Below are 23,742 nucleotides of genomic sequence, written 5' to 3' on the forward strand. Positions count from 1 at the left end.
TTATGTTGTGTTGCTTTTTCCGAGTGCAATACAAATTGGATTTGGCCTTGTCGGCGCAGGTTGCTGATGTAGGATACTTTTTATGCCAGAGGGCTTAGTCATGCACTTGAATGTAAACACAAGTTGTTCTGGGGCATTTGCTCAAACAACCAGCGCTCTTGTTTTTCTTTGGGAGGTCAATCTCCAGTCTGCAGTAAATGTGCCTTTAACTTTTCACTTCGTAAGTACAGACGTCTGTAACTTCTACTTCCACCCCTGATATATACAAACACATCCGAAACTACGAGGCTGAAATACTTTTTTAAACGCGTCCTTAACGTGCACATCCCGGAGAGGGCGGCTGTTATTTTAAGAATCCCCCAATCTGCGTGCGTCTGTGTGCTTCTGAGGATCAGGCAGGAGAGGTTAAATCAAAGTGGAGTCAATAACTTCATCCCTCCCTCCCGGTCTGCTCCGCTGTGCTGCTGGGAACGCCTGCTGCTCGCTCTCTGGCTCGTGAAAGAGGAGGACAGGATGGGGTTCAACACTTTCACAAACACTAAAGGAGGGGAGAGTCGTGCTGCTAATACAGAGGATGATCTAAGACTCTGGCACGCAGATGTAAAGACACACACACACACACGCGCACACGGCGAGGGAGAGAGAAAGGCTTCCTCACTGTGTCTGAGAATGATAATGAGCTAAATTCTCTTTTCTCCCAACCTGAGAGCCTGAGTCCAGTCATGGCCACAGCCCCGGCTAAATCAATATCATCATCCATAATCTTTATTGTGGGATGAAACACAGCATAAATCAGCACAAAGCCCTTCACACATCCCTCTCTTTAGCAGTCTCCGATTGCATGCAGCACTCTCCTGGGCCGACAACACTTTCTTTTCCCTTTCTTGTGCAGAGAGATCGTCTCTCAGTGTCTTCGGTCTCACTAACACCTGCGCATGCATCACATCAGATATTTGTTTCCTGGTTTTAACTTCTGCTGTCTGCAGGAGGTGTGAAGGGAATGGATTCTACCCTTTACCTGCAGGAGATTGGTGGAATGGGATGATGTTTAATTGTTAAATCTTCCATGGAAAAGTGTTAGTTTAAATGTGTGTGTGCATGTGTGTGTGCCTGTGTGTGTGTGTGTGTGTGTGTGTGTGCGTGTCTCCCAGCTCTGCTCTCTTTGAGTGCGAGTGTGAGTAATGAGGTTTGCAGAAGAAAGCTTAGCCAAATCCTCTCATCAGTCTTCACTCCTTCAATACCCAATCAGCAGGCTAATTCAATACCCAATCACAGGGCTAATAGCATCCAGCCGAGAGGAGAACCAATGAGAGCCCTGCTAATGGACCTTGGGGAATAACTAGCTGCACAAAAAAAGTTAGTGCAAAAAGCAGGCAGAATTTCTTTTTTTTTTCTGTAAAAGAAAATGTAGTGTCTAACGATCTCAGCCTGGTGTCCGATCAGCTGCCACTGTAGCTGTGAGGCGGAGGGAAAAATCTCTCATTAAACCCTTTCAGACATTTGTGTCGACTCGTCTCAGGCTCGAGCGCGAGGCTACATTCAAATCAGCAGCCAAAATCTTAAAAAAGAGAGATATTTTTTCCCCCAGTATCTGACTTTGGAGCTTGTTATGTTCTGAAATTACGGCCTTGTATCGGCGTTACGCGGCGCGCAGCTCTGTGGACGTTTAACATGCAAACAGATTCACATCTCCCTCGCTCAGTTTTCCCTCCGGAGCTGTGAGCGGTGGGTGCGTAAGTGCATGGGGGGCTGCGGGAGTGTCCCGGCCATTGTAGTGTCACAAATCCCCCCCTTCCTGACATGCACTGAATAAACTGTCACAGGCGTTATATAGTGTCTCCATAAAGCCTACCATCAAACAGTTACTACCTCCATCGCTTCAGTCCACTGCACCAACAACACAAACAAATCACGCCGCGCCGCGTCGCCCGGGTGTTCAGGTGTGCAAGTGTTTGTGTGTGTGATATGCTGTAAAGCGGGGGTTCATACATGACTGTGTTTTCTGATATGATCATACACCATATAACCTTCTACGTCTTGCTCGGTTGCAATCCATATTGACCTCCCTTCCTCAGCCCCCCCCCACCCCAACACACTAAAAGCTTCTCGGTGTGTTTCATGGCGCATATACAGTTTCCTTCCTTTTCCTTCTGTTTTTCTGTCGCCGCTCAGTTTTGTGCTCGGTCATTAAAGGAGAAGACGCGATTCCTCGGCTGATTTTATGTAAGCAGCTAGAGTCCGTCATAAAGGCAGAAAAAAAAAAGGGAAATCCGCTTTGAAACACTGTAGGAGAGGAGACAACGTGCATGTTTGTGGGCCCGTTTGTTGTTGACGATGTGTTTATCTTTACAGAGCAGACACCTTGAGGAACATGGATTTGCTTCATGTCCAGTTGGTAGCATGGAGTTTAATAACATAAAAATCTTATCCTATGCAAGACATACATTTTTAATGAAGGTTAACGTCTCCGTTATTTCATCATCCTTCTGTACAACATACAGAGAAATCCAGAGATGACATCTCCTCTTCACTTGTCCTAACAAGAGTTCAATGCAGCGACAGGACATTTGATTCAATACGGAACATGTTGTGCTGTAAGTCTAGGGCTGATCACTGCACGATCACTGTGGCCGAAGGAATTCACAACAAGGATATTACTGCGACATCATAGAAATTTGGGGAAAAACAGCGAGCAATCAGTCCTGTCTTTAACTTTGTTTACTGTGTGCTTTGTCGCTTTTATGGCCAATAAATGACCGTAGCTGTAACTTCTCAAGTGTACAGAAAGAAAAATTACAAAAAGGAAAACGTAGAAGCACAATATGCCAAACATCTTTGTTGGATTATTCACACAACACTATGAGATACAATAGCACTTCGATCCACTGTGCTCTGGGACACACAACAGCTTCTGACACCAAAGAACATACGATGAGTCATTCAAGTCAGAGTTCCACGTCTGAAACTGGAGTCCGCTGACATAAACACATCTGACGTCACAAAACAGTTAACAATAACCTTCTCATGCATTTTTCATTTCATATAGTTGTGCTGATCTGTTAAATCATGTGCAAATGTCCACGTTTTCATGAGCAGAACCACAGGGACACATTTAGATCGGAGGACATGAATACCGACTCAGAAACATTCGCTTCTGATGTCGAGCACGTTCCTGAGATATGTAGGAAAACAACCGGGGCGAGGTGAGTCTGGACACACTGAACACACCGCTGCCACCGCCGCCTGAGAGGCATCGAGCATCACACACTAATGACACGCTGTGCGCCGGTCTGAGAGTACGCGGAAGAGGAAATTTCCCTTTAATCTTCTTCACGGCTACATCATCTTTTATTGGTGGACAAAGTGAATCTCAGCCCGCAGCCTCGGCCCCGTAGAAATGACAATTGATTTGCAGGTTATTTCCTGCTTCCTGTGAGCTAATTGAAATAAAGTGGGACGGCGGACTCGGGCTCTGCAGCATCTATCAATACTGCAGTCGTACAGTAGAGAGAGCCTCGTGCCCACTGCTGTGCCTGGACCGGGCCCACAGAATGTTTGCCTCTCTGTTCGCCTCATCACCATGTGTGTGTTTTATGTGTGTTGGTGCTACCTGGTGTGTGCACCACCTTTTAATGACTGTTAGTGAGCCAAATAAGGCAGAATGTATGGCTTATGAATATATATATGCTCCGTGTGTGTGTGCTCGTCCTGCTTGTGTCTGAGCATATAGCCATAGCCTTGTAGTAATGGGATTACATTAGATTTATATTTGGGATTACAGTTGGGTGCACCCAGCAGAGGAGAACTACGGGTATTTCAGTACCTATATGAGAATCCAGGTTTGCAACGATGTTTCCCTCCAACACACACATATAAACACATGCATGCACACACACACTGATTAGTTCATAACGCCTTTTCTCATCAATTTAATGATGGTAAACATACTATAGATGAATATACAGTATCCAGCAGTGCACATCTGCCTGGGCGTATGTACAGCAGGAGAGAGGGAAGGGAACAACGAGCGTGTGAGGAAGGCGACAGAAGAATAAGTGTTGACGTGTGCGCGTGCCTGTATGTGCAAGCTCAGGAGCTGCGTTTTATTTACTTATAATGTCCCAGCTGTCGTGAGCAGCTGGATCTTACACAGATTAAACTGGTGAGAGTACGGAATCACATGTACAGTACGGTGTCCTCACTGGAGGAGCAGCGTCTTTACCCCAAACCCTGACGTCACACATCAGCCAGGCTGGAGACGTGACGTTCGTTCTGCAGACTTATGTTAACTTAAAATTCAGGGTTTGATTTTAACTTTGTGAATACATGCACATACACTCTAAAAACCACGGAGACTTTTTTTTTTTTTAACGCACCGTACTTTGAGAAAAGGCTGATTTACTCTCCTTTGAATTTAAAATTGCCTTCCGAGACGAGTTTAATTTACAAAAATGTTTGTTTTATTTACCTTTAAGCAGCAGCTCCCTGTTCTGCTTCTCCTCTCTCACACCACAGTAACGATTTCAGCCAGTCTCTTCCAATGGTCTAATCAAACTCTCGTTAGACTGCAAGATACACTGAATCATCGTTAAATCTATCTGCATATTACCTGTGCTGCTACAATTAGCTATGAATCTCATTTGAATCTCATTTAAATTCCTCCTATGAATCTCAATTAAACATAGAGATTCAAACAAACAGGCACAGCATTGTAAATATGGATGTGTACACGCACACACACACACACACACACACACACACACACCCGCTCTGCACCTGCTGTTATCATTGCTGTTGTTTTAAATGTGTTCGGTTTAATTAATTTGTTTTGATACTCAAGACAAATCCTTTACAAATCCTCATGTGGTAATTAACAATTATCGTACATTTAATAAGCACACTGAGATAATGAAACAATTAGAGAGAAACAGGCTGTTTAAAGATCGAAGCAGCGCTTTGAACTAGTGTATATGCTTTAATTGTCTTTCAGTGGCTTCCGACTTCAATGAGGCAGCAGATCATAATAAACGTCTTCACAGCTTACAAATCAAACACCCTTCAAAGCAGAATTACAAACCAATAAATTATTACTTGTAGAAAATATAAGCTTTCAGCGGCGCTGTGGTACTGGAATGCAAACACACACACACACACACACACCCGTGCACACACACTGCCTTCCTCTCTGGTGTTATCACAGGGGCCAATTAGTGGGCCCCGGCTTTCTGCTCAGGCGTGCGTCAGGGGACCTATAGGGAGCCCGCGAGGCTGCGAGAGGCCTTAGGGTAGCAGGAGAATTATCACTCTTTTCATCTCCCCGTCTCTTACGCATCCTTGCATACACACATCCACTATCTGCTTGCAGCGAGAGAGCAGAGAGCCTCTCCTTCCCTCTCCTTCTTTCTTTCTTTCTTCCTCTCTCCCCTTCTCTCGCTCGCCCTCCTGACGCTCGGGCCTCCAGAGCAGTGAAACAAAGGACGGTCCCGAACGCCACGGCATGCAAAAATACTTCGAGCTAATTTACGCAGGCGTTGTGGCCAGCGAGGTTCGATAAACATATGCGTAACCTCCACGTGCGGATGCGTCAGTCGATGGCGTTTACTCGTGACCTTTGACCCGTCTGAACTGTAAAAAGCAGGACAACTTTGTGTGTGTGTGCACTTTCAGGTAACAGAAAGGCAACGTCATCACAAAGCACGCTGATCAAAATCTGCCTCTACCTTGCAACCCTGTAACGTGACTATTAGTGATGGAGTGTTCAGGGAGACCTAGCAGATTGCTGGAGCATGTGTGTGTGTGTGTGTGTGTGTGTGTGTGTGCGTGTGCGTAGCTGGTTACCGTGTGTTTGTTCTTGCTGGGAGTTTTATCCCAATCACACTCCTCTCCCACCCCCTCATCCTTCTTCCTTTCCTCTCATCCCTCTGCGGCCCCCCGCTGAGCGCCTGGTAGGTGGCTCACACACACCCGCACACGGGAAACACACCTAAGCACACACACACACACACACAAACAAAGACGAAAACACACAGTGAAGCCCTCCGTCGGCTGCAGATAGCTGTGGATCCCTCTCTCCCTCTCTCCTCCACACCACAGGGAGGATAGGAGGAGGGGATGACAGGAGAAGAAGAGGAGGACGAGCGGAGGGGTGCAAGAACAGAATAAGTGGACAGCTGTCCTCTGTCAAGCCTCCGTCTACCTGTCTGTCTGCTGCACTGTGGGCTGGTGTGTCTTTCCCTGTGGCAGGTGGCTGGAGAGTCGAGTACGACGAGCTGAAACGTTGTTGAACGAGACATAATCTTCCATCTGAGAGGAATAATTACGACGCAGGCGGGAGAAAATAAAAAGGTTTTGGTTATGGGTTGGGAAAGTAATTATGACTGTCATAATAATTATAATAAAAAAGTCTGCGAGTGTAATGTGTCTGTTGCTGCAAGAATGTGTCCATAAGTTGTTGTTGGTGTTTTTCTTCTGCTTTTTTTTTTTTTTGCGTGTGTGTGTGTTTGCGCGCGTGACGTCGACGGGGACGCAGACGGCGGAGTGGAGGCAGTAGATAAGATAAGTGCTCTTTATTTCTGACAGAGTCATTTAGTTGTGGATGAAGAGAAGAGAGGAGGAGCGGACAGGGAGGAGAGAGTTATAGTTATGGAGCTGTCGGAGGTTCGGGGAGTGTTGAATGAAATGAGGTCCGGAGGAGCAGAGGGAAACAAAGGTGGAGAGGGAGAGAGGGGGGAGGCGTCTACGTGACCTTGCAGTCACAGAAACAGACGGATGAGGGAGGAGAACCCGTTTCCTCTAAATCATGCGATGTGCTTTTTTTTTTCCCTCTCTCTCTCTCTCTCACTGTAACTCAGTTAACATGTCAGGCCGTCTGCTATATCTCCCCTCTCCTCTTCTTCCTCTCTCTTATCCCCAACAATGACTGAAGATGTACCTGTGTTTTAGCACGCAAACACACACACACACACACACACACACACACTCTCTCTATGAGTTTTAGAAGGTGTCTCTTTGTCATATATTTGCTGGTATTGAGGCATCAAACTGTCAGAGACCTCCTGTCACTTTTGCCATTTTCCCCTTTCCCCTTCTGTTCCTCTTACGAAAAGTATTTATTTTCATTTATCAAAGCCTTACACCCCTGAGAGTGAGAGAAATTGCTGTGTCTGCAGTACTCAGTGTGTGTGTGTGTGTGTGTGTGTGTGTGTTTGTGTGTGTGTGTCGAGGGAATGTGGAGCAGTGCTGTGGGTTATTATGAAGAGACTCCGATGCGACAGGAGATTCCTCTGATTGGGAATAAAAACACCATCTTATCTATTTAAATAAACCCCACTGCAACTTCATCAGCGCGCACACACACATGCACGCATACACACATGCATGCATACACACATGCTTGCATACACACTCGCACACTATAAATAAGAAGGCGTATATGGAGCGACACAAGAAAGTAAACACACTCAGTGAATCGCACCAAAAGAAAAAAACTGCAGAAGGCGGCAAATCTCTGCATGTAAACAAACACAGGAGCAAATTCACAAAGGGATTTGTAGTAATTAAATTGCAATGATCGCCCTATTTTAGCTTTCACTTTGAAGATGAAAAAATAGTGTCGGCGCAGAGACGCGAGGAAAAACAGTCTTAATGGAACATGAAAAAGAACATCTAATTATTCAAAGGAGAGTTTTCACTGTAGGAATAAAAAATACGATGAACAAATAAAAGAAAAAAAAAAGATGTTTCGTGCCGAACTCAGCAGAAATAACGCAGAGGAGCCTCGCAAATCACCCTGAACTTTGATTTTGACTCGCCCGTGGATTACTGGTGAGCTGCGCTGTGGTCGTCCTGGCCTCCGACACTCACCTGCTGACCTCTGACCTCTGACTGACCAGGAGAGCAGAACCTGTACTTGACCTGCGACCTTGTGGCATCGTTAATAAGCATGTCGCCCCCCCCTTACAACCCCCCCACACTGCAGGAACGCACAACTGCGCATACGTCAATAAGACAAGAGACGCGCAAAAGATGGATGCAGCCGAGCCATATGTGTGTGTGTTTGCGCGTGTGACAGTAAATAGTGAGGAGGGGAACGGTGATGTATGGCGGGTCTGCAGTCTGAGGCTGCAGATGTTCACCCCAGGTGGTCTGACGCTAATAACATTCCACTTTTTACAGGCCCTTTAATTCACTCGAGATAAAGCCGCATAAAATATACAGTACAGAGCGCAGCGATGCACCCATCAGCACCCATCAGCACCACCCAAAAAAAAAAGTAATCATCTTTAAATGTGTTTTCTCTCCAACAAAAGTGTTCCATCTTCTATTTAAAGCACCTTCCAATTGATGTTTTTATTTTTATTTTGCTAATTTTGACGAATATGTAACAAAAGCACAGATTTTTGTCCGACCTGACGAAGCCTGTGGCCAAATTCACAATTACAGCAGTGTGACGTTAAACGAGGATCATCGACGGCGTATACAAGCATCCTCGTGTGCGATAACTCCTTTGATTTATTACCCCGAGCAAAATCTCTGACAATTATCATATTTCAAAAAAACATGCAGTGTAACAGTCTCCTGCCCGAGGCCTCTTGTACGTTAAAATAACTCTCCCTTGTAAGGAGTTCATGGACGCTTTTAAAAAGTTCTAATAGAGACGGAGAGAGAAGGTGCGTCCCAGGTTGGCCCCCTTTTCCCCTCCTCAGCTCGCACAGACAGGACGTTATGTTCACACATGCAGGAAGTGAGCACGCCGACGCCACTCTCACTCCCATGTTTGCTCCTCCTCCCCTCGTGTCTCCTCCCTCTCTCCCCCCTTTCCTGCCCCCGTATGTGTTATCAACCTTGAGCCACAGCAGATGAGAAGGAGAGAAAGCGAGGAGACGAGGGTGCAGCAGCCGTTCCTACGTCACATGTGTGCAGTGAGGAAAAGAAATTGGACGTTTGTATCTTTTTAGGGAGTGAATCAAAATCAATTTGCTGCACAAGCTCTCAGGTGCTGCTGCTCAGAAATCGCTGAAAAATGATATCTAATCTTCAACAGAAAATGGGATCGTTGTAATAATAATGTAGCAAGATAAAAAAAAAAAAAAAAGCAAAGCTATGCAGAAGTATTAAAAACCAAAACCCCTGAAAAAAAAAACATATTTCTGTGCAGAGTTCACATTACTGATGTTACTAGAAAGAAAAAGATCAGAGAGAATGTAGAAAAACTTGCACCGTCTGTCCGCTCCTCTGGAGAAATAAAAGACTTTCCCATGCTCGCCGGTCTTTGGCAATACTTCGCAAAACATACACTCACAGTGTTGACTTTGTATTCGAGTGCAGTTAATGTGTACACAATTTATTTCTCTCCCCAGAATAGCTGCTCCGGTCGCAGGCTGCAGACAGCAGGGTCTTGCCTCTGTTCAGTGCAACACACACACACACACACACACACACACACACACATCACCATAAGACGTCTTTCTGCACTCTAAAGTCAGCAATTAATTTAGAATATAATAACAACAAGCGCCCCCTCAAACACACACAGCAGGAGCTGATTCCTGATCTTTCTTTATGGGTTTCTGCAGCAGGACAGCTGACTGGCTCAACCTCCCTCAGTGGTTTCATTCTGGAACACCTTCAGTCAGTTAGTAACCGCTTTTTTTTAGTAAATAAGAGTTCAAACTGTTGGAAAAAAAAAAAAAAAATACACAGCTTGTCTCCTTCCCACTCCTCTCGTCTTCTCCTCTCCTCTCCTCGTCTTCTTCCAGCCCATTAGATGCCGGGCTGTTTTTTTTTTTCTTCTTCTTCTCCTTTTTTTTTTTTTTTTTGGTCATGAATCTTTAATCAGCCTTTTCAAGTGAGTGTGCAGGCTGAGACTCTGCAGAGCACTGACCTGAGCCGCTGAAACACTCGTTCTGATGTAACTTATACAGACGCTGCACAGGTTAGAGCCCGTTTACATCCCAGGGACTCTCTGAGACTTGTGTCAGCAGCTCGAGCTCGCGGCTACACGCCAGCAGGTCAGAGTAACAAGAAGAGATAAACAAACCATACATCCATCCACACACTGACAACAAAAATAATAAAGGATGCTGTAGTTAAATTCCTGCATTGTTTGGTATGTGGAATAGCTGCATGCGGAGCCATCAGTGCGGTGGCTCTCCTGTTCAGACTGAGAGGAAATCCATCAGGGAGAGGGAGAGGGAGCGGTGACGGTTGTGTACGTACGATCTCTGCATCTCTTTTCTCTGTCATGACACAAATGCGTTTGCTTGTGCAGGCGTGCACACATGAACACTCGCACACCTCCAACAGTAAATAAAGCAGCGCAGTCAGGTCACAATCACAGTAAACCACACAAACGACTGCCATCTGTCTCTTTGTCTCTGCCTGTAGGAGTCAATGAGCCTCACTGGCAACAGTTTATACTACACTGCCCAAACACAATAACATTCGACATCGCGCTTTAAAGAAAAATGAAAGGATAAAATATCTGCGAAGGGGTCCGGGCTATTCATTATTCCTCTCCCTCTCTCTTATCACTCTCTCGTTTCCTCTCTGCCCACTCCGTCCCTCCTTCTCTTCCTGTAAATGAGTGATTTATCAGCCTTAATTGCTGGCAGTGGTTCATGTGGTCATGTGACCGCAACATGACAGCGCGTGATAAATACACCCTGAAAATTAAACCCTGCTTTGCAAACAGAAAACTCGCATCGCTTGCATCGCATCTGCAGGAGCGAAGCGAGAGCGTGTTCCTCTGTACTGACAAAAATAGAATTGGGTCTAATAAAAGCATTGCTTTAAAATCAAAATCCGAGCTCACGATGTGCTTTAGAAGCAAAATGTTGTCGTAATAAAAGACATTTATCAAAGTGAGGCAAAGGGCAGGGGGGAGAAATGTACGATCAATAATGATAGACCAAGTAAATCTATTGTTATAAGGTGTTTCACCACGGTGCCCCGTAAACACTGGAAGCACACACGCACACACACACACACACACACACGCACACACACACACACGGCCTACAGTAGAATCTATCACTCTGGCTCACATGTTTCGGCGGCAGGATGCTGACTGAAGGGCCTGCACCGCTCACTTCATGCATCTTATTGTTACATGGAGCCAGTTCTCAACCGCTGACCTTTTTATTCACCGCGCTATACATTGTTAAAATAATGTATGAGGTGTCTCAGCCACAGCCACTTCATTGTGTTGTGTTATACTCAACAGAGGTGTGTGTGTGTGTGTGTTTGTGTGTGGACCTTACATGGTTTGTGTGCAAGAATACTGAATGTGAATGTGCAGGAGCCATGTACAAGTGTGATGCTCAGAGAATGAACGAAAGCATTTAAATGTTTCCACTTGTGTGTGTGTGTATGTGTGTGTGTGTGTGTGTGTGCAGTGACATGCATAATGCTGATAGTCGTATATTTAGGTATATTTTTTTGCATTTTGTGACTGATAAAAGTCGATTCACATCATCGGTAGTGCTGTGTGTGTCCCGTCAACATCCTTGTGCTCTTTGTTTATGGAGCGGCGGTAAAACACATTTATTGCCGTGCGTTCGCTGCCGTCACGTGACGGATGCTTTCACCAAGTGTGTAGTCATCTGAGGTTTTGTGTGTTCAAAATGGTGAAACATGGGGGGGAAGTTGGATAAAATAAAACACAGCAATAAAAATGTGCAGGCACGATGGAAATAAAAAGCCAAACATGACATGAGCTGATCTTTTTTAATCGTATATTCTGATCTCCTTATTTTATTCAGTTTGATTTTGCTCCTCAGCAGCTTGTGTATTTTAAAATAAGTGAAATCAAACTGCTGATGAAGCTGAGAGCCATATTTCAACTACAAGAAGACAGATTCTTTCATTTTGTTCAACCTGCTCTCAGGCTCAGACACTTAGCAATTATGGCACTCATGCACAAATGTAAAAAAACTAAATAATAATAATGCAATTGAACCTTTATTCACCGCGTGTAGACGTACTCTAACTCAAGTGCTTCGGCTTGAAGAAAAACAACTATTTCTCGTCTTTTCTGCAACAATAATTAATATTTAAATTGCAACCCCGCAAATGAGCTACTTAGTCTCAAATCTGATCTCTGTTTTGTCGTCTCTATAAGCTCATACAGAATAAATACAATTTATCCATAGTGTGGTACACTGTGATCCGCCACCCCATTACTGCCACACTAATCTCCTTTTTTCTGATGAAACACATAATTCAGGAAGACAGAACGAGAGGGTAAGAGGGACAGACAGCGAGGAGGGACGGAGGCAGACAGCAGATAGAGAAGCATGGAGCCAATCTTCCTGTCTACCTGACAGACTGTCTGTCTGTCTGTCTGTCTGCCTGCAACATGCTCAACATTTGACCTCTGCAGGAGTGGCACTCATAATGGGACAAGATGATTGCACAGTTTGGACAACAACAGAACTGAGAAATTAAGTGTGTGTGTGGCTCGCTTGTGCTTGTGTATTGCATATTTTTTTGCAGGTTTGCATATTGCATATATGAACGCTTGTGTATAAAAAGGTAACGGCGGCGGGGGGGGGGCAGCAGAGTGACTCCAGCACCTCTGCACCTTCCCTTCCTCCTCCTTATTTATTTGTCTGTATTAGTTAGCTCCTTCTCAGCACTTAAAATTAATGTCATCCAGCAGAAAATAGAGGCTGAAAGCTAAAATTCAGCACTTTCCCAGCAGCCCGGTTATTTATCAAGCTAACAAGGAGAAGATGCATCCCGTTTCAGCCGGGCCCAGGAAATATGTGCCATTAAAGCCCAGAGCTAGTGTTTGAGAGTCAGGGAATAAAAGTGAGGGTGTCAGGGAGAGGGGATGGACGGCGTCGCCAGCAATATGGATGCGGAGAGGCCGGCAGACACATTTATATAAGAGACAATAGATGCACTGGGAAGTGAGAGGGAGCACACTTTTCTCCCCGACGACGCAGCCACATTGCCTTTTTTTCTGCATGTGCTGCATGTGTGCATATGAAGTGCTGATTCGCTCGTGGCTATAAAAGACGATCCTTCAGGGGATACAGAAGACATAGTTTGGAGCTTTAAATAAATCATGTGCTGCCACAGTGAGCTTAGCGCTAATTTTCTCTTTAGGAGCCGGGTGTTGAAACACGTCCCGAGGACTGTTAGTATTGTGCCGTGTTAACATCTCTATAGCATCAGGAGCTAACGCCCGAGTGTTGGAATTCAATTAGACACTGGGTGCAACGCTAAGCAGCTAGCATGGGGCAGCCACCGCAGGGAAGGGAGAGGAGGGGATGGCGACGAGAGGGGAGTGAGGAAGGAGTGTGTTTGTGTGTGTGTGTGTCTGTGTGTGTGTGAGGAGAAGGTGGCTGCAGGCGAGAGGAAGGCCCTGGGCTGCTGGCTGCGGTGATTCAGGGGAATACATTATATCACACTAAACCTCCGGCTCATCACAAGTTCCTCTCTCTCAATCACGCTGTGAACACACGGTCGCAACCCGAGGACAACAGTGGCTCTGAGGCTAACACACACAAGCACACACACACACACACACACAGAGCGATAACAGCTTTACAACTAATTATGTTTGAATAAAACAACACAATCCAGGCTTAAACAACTGAAACATCGGAGAGAAAATTGTGTATTAACATAAAAGAGGAGCGTGTTGATGTTCAGAGGTGAGGCTCCGGGCTGCAGCTCGTCTCCTCTGCGCTTTCAGAAGAAAAGTGAAAAACACTTTTTTAAAACAACCCAAAATCTAAACACAGTTGTTCCGCGTTAAACTGCAGAAAGTGAAATACTTTTCCACCCTTTTGTTATTCCTAATCCAAACTCCAATTCCGCGCGCTTCGTCTCGTTTTTTTAGCCCGGGCTTAGTAATGAGCATACATCCTGTTCATATCCTCCCTGTCATTTGGATTTTCTGGGGAGAGGGATGACGTCTGTGTCACTATCAAGACTGTAACAGTGTAACGAGTCTCACACTGAGCAGCTAGTAGTTATATATATCCCAGGCAGTAAATGGATGGTGAAGTGTGCCAAACCGGTGGATGGAGAAAATCCTTGTTGCAGAACACAAAAAGAGCCCTGCACCGCTGCGGCGTCTAATTCAATGCCTTGAATTAAGAGTGTGATACATTAATATTTACTATTTATTGTCTGAAATCGCATTGTGGAATTTCTCTTTCTAGTGTGATGCACATTAACAAGCCTTAAGTGTTTTCATAATACGGATCGAAATCAGTCGTCTACCTGGTTGATATTTACATTTTTCCCAACACCTTGATGCGTCTGCATGAGTGTGTGCATGTGTCCTTTCCCCCCGCTGCCGTGTCTACGAAAACCTGACCTGCCTGCTGTCAGCCACAGAGGCACCTTGCCTCCCTGCGCCCCCTCCCCCCCTGAGTGGCCGACTCACCCCGTCACCACGAGGGGAAGACGAGGAGGAGGGGGAGGTGGGGGTGGAGGTGGGCGTGATGACGGGGGATAACGGGGGGGTGAAGGAAAAAAAGTGGTGGTGGGGAGGGGGTTGGGGGTAGTGCTGGGGGGAAGGAATCGTGGAGGCATCGTGGGTGGGTAGGTGGGTGTATGGGTGGGTGGGGGCTCTGAAGCTTCCTCTAATGTGCCCTCTCCACTCCCCTGCCTGTGACCTCAGAGCTCCTGACAGGCAGAAAGTGCTGAAGCATGCAGGTGTCCTAACGCTGCAGCCACACACACTCACACACACACACGTCGGCGCAAAAACACGTGCTCCGCTCACACACACACACACACAGACGCAGGTGTCCTACCTTCGCAGCCTGTAATTTTTAACTCTTTCACCGCCTCCCTCCTCACTGCGTTTCATATTGAAATAAATTCTGCCCTGAGGCCGTCTGTTATTATCTACTTGTAATTAGTCGACGTTAAAATAATGGACAGTGATGTGATGGAGTGCGTCACGAAAGGCAAAACAAGCGCGTGCTTCACAATGCTGAGCACATGAGGAAAGTGGAGTATTCTGTCTGCTGTTCAGTAAAATTAGCCGCTGCTGATGCTGTACTTTCCTTCTGTCCAGCCTCTCGACTGTACAGTGTAAAACCTGAGGTGTCCAGAGAGTGTCCTGTCCTGTGTGTGTGTGTGTGTGTGTGTGTGTGTGTGTGTGTGTGTGTGTGTGTGTATGTGGGGGGGGGGGGGGGGTTAGGGTTAGAGAGTTGTATTACAGTGGTGATGAGTCGCCTGGCTGCGAGGCTGATACCTCAGCAGCACCCAGCATTGACCAGGCCTTTAAATAAAGCCTTCGATCCTCCAGCAGCAGAGAAGGTCACCGCCTGCCTCTGGTTACCCTGCCTGTCTGTCTGCATCCACGGCCAGGAGCACCTCCTGCCACCCCCTCCTCCTGTACCCGCACGTCTACATCCACATCCAGGTGCCTCCTCCCCTAAACTTTGCCGCGACTTCTTCCCCCCCCAAAACAAACAAAAAAACGAGCCCTCTCTTTCGTTCCCTCACTCCATCACCCTCCGCTGTCCCCTGCAATCCGACCATCCGTCCATCTGCGTGTCAGCCAGAAAAAAAATAAAAAATACAATGTACAGTGTTTGTGTCCGCGGAGAGAGCTGAGAGAGTGAAGGAGGTCAGAGGGTCAGGGCCGAGGTTTTGGCCTCATCCCACGAGCACTGGGCATGTCACCCTCCTGTCAATCAAGCAGCACTGTCAGAGCCCCCCCCCCCCAAAAAAAAACAGAGGGCCGCGTAACATCGCACACAAGAAAGTGTTGAGAGTTTGATCATCACGCAGCTAAATATGAAGTGAAGGAAAGAGTGATCTGATTATGAAACCCTCCCTGGTGTCTGCTCTCCCAGACGAGTGCTTCCGTGTGAGATGAGATCGATATAAAACAGCTGGTTTGTAGATTTGATTTCACTCAGAAGGAAAGTGGGACAGTCCTCCTTCACGTCTGAGGCGTTACTGTCACGTTTATACAAATAGTAAGAATATCAAGATGTTAGAGGGCTTCACGTTTAAGGCTCGACAGACTGTATCCAAACTCAGAAAAGCAGAACTATTGACAGTGCTTACAAAGACTGAACATTTAGCAGTTATTCTGTTCAGCACATACAGAATGCTTCATATTTAATATTATAGTACATATAAAATATTTTGCTCACATGCAAACCCTTCTTTTTGTCTTTAAAGGAACCTGAAGGTGATTGATGCTGCGACCTTTAGTCGACAAATCCAACATTTTGAAAATGTGGTAAAACTAATTAGTCGAAAATATGTAAATTAATTCTGGATCAGTTGATAAACAGTGTTGATAAAAAACCTTGTGTGAACATCGCGCTGTATTTCTGAGGAACATTCAGCTGACGTGAAATTCAGTTCGTCAGACTTCTGCAGCACGAAACTTTTTGAGGCAGCTCGTGTTCTATTTTAATTCGACATCAGTGTTGAATATATTAACGGTGTTTAAATGAACTGGTGTTATACAGTGAAGGAGTGCTGAAGATGAGAGACTGAAGTTACCTCAGACTCCCAGGTGGTGGGACGGAGAGGTCGCGGCTCTCTATCACAGATGGAGGAATTTTCTTGATGTCCTGCAAAAAAAAAAAAAAAAAAAAAAAAAACAGGAAACAGAAATTGTAAGATTAAGAACCCACGAGCTCAAAGCACAACACAGGAAACTCTGCCGCACACATGACACAGTTTGAACGTTAAGTAAGAAGCGCTCGGTTACAAAACGGATGATGAATTTGAAAGAAAAGTGAAACGCTGGAGAGAGCGAAGATAAAGTCACGAGTCACTGGGGACGGAGTGAAATTAATCCTTTCTAGAAAACCAGTGATACTTTGACTGAATCATACGGTTGGGGCTTATATATTATATTTTCTAGAATTAACTTGTGAGATAAATTCATGAAATCTTTTCAAGCAAAATGGAATTATAATAATTACATATATAAAGGCAAAAACAGTTCATATTAACAGACATGGTTTGGATTATTCAAAACAATAATTTATAAACTAGAATCAGACGTAGAGACAGGCGACACCGGACACACGTCACAGTCCAATCAAATCAATATAATAATTAAATTGATCAGATATCAGGTATTAGAATTGAATGGAAAGATTGGATTTGTTTTGATACTTTTGATTTTTTCAGGCGTGCATTCACACACACACACACACACACACACACACACCTGTAAAATAAATTTCAGTATTTTATAACTACCTTTTTGTGTGCATTATTTAAAACAATTTAACAGAAATATTGATATGATATATTTAATTTCAGAGATGACTGACATTTAGAATCTGGGTCAGTCAGTTCACCAGGACCAGTTCATGTCTCTTGGGTGTGTGTGTGTGTGTGTGTGTGTGTGTGTGTGTGTGTGTGTCTGACAGCAGCGTATTCACACATTCAAACAGAACACGTGAACAAATGTGAGCGTTATATGAGCGCACGTCAGGGACGAGCGTGGAGAATGAAAACCCCCTGGTTTGGAAAAGTGGGTGACGAATCATCCTGAAAAAAACTTTCCGCTGGGCTTCAGAGGAGAGAAGTGAGGCAAAGGAGCCACAAAGTATATTAATGCCCCTCAATCCATCTTTAAGCAACAAAGAGAGCCATTCATTTCCCTGTAATCCGATTCACACTGTGGCCAAATGGACTCTGACCCATTCAGCTGCACTGGAGCTCCCGGTGTCAGACCTACAGCGAGGGGAGAAGCCTGCCGTCACCTGGATAATACTCGGAAACTCCTGACACCGGCCTGAACTCTGCTGAGAATTTACAGTTTTAGACACACACACCTATAGATGAGGACAAACAGTTGATAAACACACACACACACAGGGCCAGACACAGGGCAACACTCCCCCCCCACACACACACACATGTGGGCATGGATACACACTCCCACATGTACACTGTTCACAAATTCTCACTCACTCACTCACACACACACACACACACACGCACACGTGTCTTCTCTGTGTGCGCACTCAAACAAGCACACACACACACACACGCACGCACACACACTGGGCTTGATACAGGGGGAAGTGAGGTCCACGTGCAGAGCGCTGCTACATGGCGGTAGTGTGCGGGGTCAAGGCCTTTCCCAGGTACAAATGAAAGGGAGAGGGGAGACTTTGGAAGAGCTGAACAACACTGTGGGTCACCTTGCCTCGCAAAGAGATCAATGTCTGTTTGACTGGCTGAGAGACAGAGACAGAGAGACACAGAGAGAGAGAGAGAGAGAGAGAGAGAGAGAGAGGGAGGCTGACTGCAGCAGAAGGGTAAATCACCTCTCTCGCTTCATTGAGATGCAGGTAAAACACACAGGGGTCGGGCTCGGCTCCAGCTCCGCCCTGCATAACACAAGCTCGTGCACGCGCAGACTTAGACCAACACTCACACACACACACACACACACACACTCTCGGAAGCATAATGCACTTTAGTTTTCAAACACACACACCTCCCACCACCCCAACCCACCGGGTCCGCTGCGGTCCAAAACACACCACTCCACTGACTCTGTGCCCCGCAACTCAACTCCCCGTTGGAAAAACATCAACACAGCCTCGGCTCTGTTTATCCGTGAGTCAGAATATTGTGATCACATATAATTAAATCATAATTAGCTTTCATCTATTGCCCTTTAGTTATGCATTCTGAGGGAGAGCTCCGAATGCAAATCTAGTGTTTGAATCCCGACTGCGACGCACACACACACACACACACACACACACACACACACACACACACACACAAAACATTACATGGTGCCCCGTGCGCACATTCTTTTACAGCCGAGCATTTACAGTAATCTCAATTCAACACTAGACTATAGGATTGGATTCAGACAATCACATTACCTCCACTCTGCCCATGCTTCTATTTGCTGGAGAAAATCACCATGTAAAGCCAACACAGACAGATATACACAGAGAGAGGGAGAGAGGGGGAGAGAGGGGGGAGAGAGGCGGCAGCAGCAGCACAAGCCTTCTTTACAGCTGCTGCATTCTTACCACATGCACGGCGGCGACAGGAGGGGGACAAGTTAAATTATTAGGGTTTCAAATAAATGACACATAACTCAGGACACTGCAAGACAGAGAGAGAGAGAGGGGGAGGAAGGGAAGGAGTGAGAGGGAGGGAGGGAAGGAGAGGAGCTCTGCAGGTCTGGATGATGGACGGACCACAGAGGAACATAAACGCAGCTGATTTAAATCACTTTAAATGTAAATGTTTATCGCGTGGAGTGATGCAGATGCGGATTGAGTGGAAGAGATTGAAATTGTTTCCTCTTTTGAATGCAAATATGTTTTTAACCCGTTGGGGTGAGGGGGGCTACGTCACGTACGGAGGGGAAAGGTGGAAGAAAGGAAGATGAGCATCAATACATTTGTAGTAACACAAGACATTTCTTTTTTTATTATTGAGTGATTTGAAGTGTTTAATGCGAATTAGCAGCATTTTTGAGACACTGCACCTCAAGGTAAGGGTGCTCAGAATTAGACACTTCCTTTTAATGACTGACAAATCAAAAAAAGTAGAAGTATTGGAGCAACTTTGGTCGCCTGCTCTCACACGATTGGGCGTATTCCTGTTAAGAAAATGATTACTTCCTGATTTTTTATGCACCTTTGACCTCCTGAAATGTTCTCTAAGATTATCCTCGCATTATTTATTTTACTTGCATTTATTAAAATGTCCTTTAGATTGACGAAAAGAGCTACAGGCGTCACGATATCGCGATATAAACGCGACTCATTCCTCACAGGTTTAATCCACTCAGTTGAGGCACATGTGCACCCTTCCGCCACAAGGTCAAATAAAAGACAATGCCGGCTGCTTGTTGTGCACTCAAACAGATAGACAGCAGAAAGTGCCGCACATCCTTTTGTCCTATTAATTCCCGGGCATTAAAGGGAAGTACATGATGATGATTCAGATGTCAATACAGATAAATTTCAAAGTGATTTCCCATAGTTGACCTGAAAGAGAGAGTCCAATATTGTGACAGCGGACAACTACATTATCTTTAATAACCTAATCATTGGACAGACTGCAAATGATCACGGCGCACGAGTCAATAAACCGAGGCCGGAGAATAGAATTACAGTTGGTACTGATGAGATTAATAATGTGGCGTGTCTGTGTGTGTGTGTGTGTGTGTGTGTGTGTGTGTGTGTGTGTGTGTGTGTGTGCGTCTGTGTGCTGCATGTGCACACTTTTTCATGCTAGAGAGGGAGGCAGAGGAAGGAGCTGTGAATCTTGTAGAGTGCTGAGAAGTGAGGAGGAAGTGCTGAAATATTGTTTCCTGTGCCTTCTGTCCTCCTTCAAACACAGGAAGTGAATCAGTGCTACTGAATTCCACCCTGCCCCTCGGTTTGCGACTAGAAGTCGAGCACGCACAGGAACAGAGAGCGTCCCACACAGTTTCCTTCCACACCCCTACGACGACGATCAACAGCGTTCCACTTGATCAAAACCTCCGAGGCGTCGCACAGAGCGAGACCCTCCAGGTACCAGGTGAAAATCCTGAGACTCAACTAATCCTATCAGCCCCCCCTTCGCAAAGAAGAAAAGAGGTGCCACGAAAAAAAGAAGAATAGCATCTCCAGTTCTAGGTTATAACACAAATGTAATTAAATAGCACACTATATTGACCTAATCAGATAGGAGGGCCATAAATTAGTGGACACATGCTCACTAAAAGGCCCTCTCCTCTCAGCTAGGACGCATCTCTGATCGTTTATCATCTGAAAGGAGCAGGAAGGCAGCCAGTATCTCTCTCTCTCTCTCTCTCTCTCTCTCTCTCTCTCTCTCTCTCTCTTTCTCTCTGTGGTGCTCTCTCGCTCGCTCTCTCTATCTCTGTCTCTCACTCACTTTTAATCACAGAGGAAAATCATTCCTTCAGGAGGCAGCAGGAGGGGGATCATGCTCTCCCATCTTGTCCCTCACTCTGGGCTTTCATGGTGGTGGTGGTGGTGGTGGGGGGGTTTAATAGAAGCCAGGTGACTGACTGACAGTGCAGCACAGGTGAGTCACTCAGCTAATGCAGAGTGTTAAAACATGAAACACACTGAAAGTTTTCATGGGATACACACACGTTTAGAAAACAAAGAGAAAAATACACTACGTATGCACACACACACACACACACACACACACAAACGCAGGTGTCCAGCAGCAGCAGCAGCATGCATCGTGGTGACCTTGCGTGGCAGCTTGTATCTGAACCGTGCTGCTCTTCAGGACGCTTCGAGTTCATCCGGCTGCTTTCAGGAGCAGAAACACGCTGCAGGCCAGAGTCAGTCTGCACCGAGGCAGGCTGCAGACTGTCAGCCGCTCCAAAACCAAATTACCGCCGAGCGAGTGCCTCCTGTGGCTTTTTTCGCCTCTTTTTCATTTTTTTATTTTTTTATTTTTATACTCTCATCAGCATTTTTTATGTCAGGAGTCAAACAAAGGGGTCTTTACTCAGAGGCTAAAAACTGGTCGATTGCCAAATTAACTTGGAAATTTTAGTCACGCTGGAAAAATGATGCGTTCCGATCAGAGATGAGTCAGTTTTAATCGTAAAGCCACAGAATTTATTTGAAGTGTTTGGAGTTTATTTCCACACGGGACCATCAGCACGGAGTCTAAAATTCATATTTTTTTCTCCTCCCCAAAATTAGACAAATTTTGTCTCATCTCTCTCGACACAAAGGTGTGTTATCAGTTTTGGTCATCTCGACCTTTATCTGCGCTCCGGTTTGAAATGAAACTTTCCACACACGATACTCAACAAGTGGACAGACAACCGAGTGAAAAGTGCAAGTTTACCCTCGAATCAATCATTAACTCGGCTTTTTCTAGGACACCTGCAGCAACATTATTAGGCCCCGAGGCAAACAAATGAATTGATGTCACCCATGCCGCGCACCGTGGTTTGATTTTCTGCACGTTTTAAAAGCGAAATTAAAGATGTTTTCCGTCTTTAAAATTACGCAACAGGTGAAGAGCGTCACTTGTATTTCTCGAGAAGCAAAAGCAGTGAATAAAAGGAAACACTGTGGAATATTTCGCCGTGTATTTTACAGAGACGGAGAAAAAAAAGAGTTTAAAACGCAAAATGAATCATTAATTGTAAAATCACACTAAAAACACACCTGAGAGCTGGATCTGATCCTGGAGCTGTTACAATTATGCGCCTTGTGCGCAACATCTGCAGCGCGCTTTAATCAGAACCAGATGTTTTTGAGCAGATGTTCATCCTGTCTCAGGAACATTTGTGTGACTGAAGTCTTTCCCTCTTTTCTGTTCAGATTTCAGATTTCAGGACTGACAGTGTGTGGTGTGACAAACAACATGCACAACTGAAACAAAAAAGAAGAAAAATAATAAAACATTTTCAAGGAGAATATATTTGTTTCCATTCACGAAGGTTTATTGATGAATGGTATATTTATTAAATTCCATTTTGTTTAAGAGTCAACACGATGTCTGCCAGTTCTCTTGCACTGTCCAGACAATACATTTATTAGTTTTTTACTGTGTAGAAATCCAATGGGCATCACAAAAGATGTATATGGCTGCTGCTTTTTATTTTATTTTATTTTATTTTAAGAATTATTCCACAACACCGGGAGAACATTAACATTAACACTTCACAGTTTATTTACCGAATAACACCCATAGGGTTCTGGGTAAACTTAATTAAGTTCCTTAGAAGAAAGGAAAAACACATTAACAACGAAGTAGCAGGAAGAGGAAGCTCATTTGTTGCAACACTGTAGCGTGAACAAGTGGCCTGTTTCTCATTTATTTCAGGACATGCATCATAATCTGCTTCTGCTCTGCTCGAAAGCGATTTGTTATATATCTTCAGCCCCACTTGTTGATCGCGATAATCTATTTAGTCAGGAAATATTGTCTCTGCTAAATATACCGATGATGCTCACCTCGATGGCGTTGCTGTCTGTCAATACAAATCAATACTGAGCACAACGTTTTCTGTTTTTTCATCCCACAATGTCCTTTTTTTTCCTCCTCACAAGGCTTCAGAAGAAGCTTGTAAATAAAATGATGGAGGGTCGAGGTTTTATGAGAGGAAAGTGACGGATGGATGCACTTGTTCACACTTTCTTTTTCTTTCTTTTCTTTTTTCTTACAAATAAATCCCAAAAGGTGACGAGGGCTGAACAGATGCAGTCATGGTGCAATACAATCATCATACACAAGTTCACAAACACAAGCAAAAGAGAAAAAAAAAAGGAAAGGAAATAAAAGTCCAAACACAATCCCGCACATGACCAGCATGCATGGCTTCACACGACTGTTACAGTCTGACATCAGTTCTTTTCTCTCCCACCTCCAAAAAAAAAAACCGTCTCTTGTAACTCAGTTTGATTTCTTCCACAACACACATGGGATGGGTGACATGGAAATGAGGCTCACTTGTATAAAAAAAATGAACAACAAAAAAACCCAAAATAAATTCATATGAAAATAATAATAATAATAATAAAAAAGCTGCAGGAGCCTGAGGGGGGTTTGTTTCATTTCACCACACACATTCTGGGGGGCTGAAGGAGGGGGAGGAAGGATGGACGAGGCGCAGGGTGAGGTGATCAGATCAGGGCGGAACTGGAGCTGATTTTTATGTCTGAAGACGAACATAAATCCTCTAAATGATCTGAGGAGAGCGGCCTATTTTAAGTAAGTGGTAAAAAGAAAAAAAAAACATAAATGAAGAGCAGATCGTCACCC

At 45.0% G+C, this 23,742-nt stretch overlaps 1 protein-coding gene across 2 annotated transcripts in view; it reads right to left on the minus strand.

Annotated features, from left to right (window-relative positions):
* The window catches only part of LOC115586770 (transcription factor Maf-like), a 53,039-nt gene that overhangs the window by 27,647 nt on the left and 1,650 nt on the right, over positions 1-23,742 (minus strand). Inside the window, exon 2 of one of the 2 annotated variants that reach the window (XM_030426107.1) lies at positions 16,495-16,565. In XM_030426107.1, the coding sequence (XP_030281967.1) occupies positions 16,538-16,565 (28 nt within the window). In that variant the 3' untranslated portion in view covers positions 16,495-16,537. Of the gene's footprint in view, positions 1-16,494; positions 16,566-22,336; positions 23,683-23,742 lie in introns of those variants that run through there. The other variant, XM_030426106.1, reaches the window with a different exon arrangement.

Source organism: Sparus aurata, chromosome 8 (assembly GCF_900880675.1).
Source record: "Sparus aurata chromosome 8, fSpaAur1.1, whole genome shotgun sequence".
NCBI lineage: Eukaryota > Metazoa > Chordata > Actinopteri > Spariformes > Sparidae > Sparus > Sparus aurata.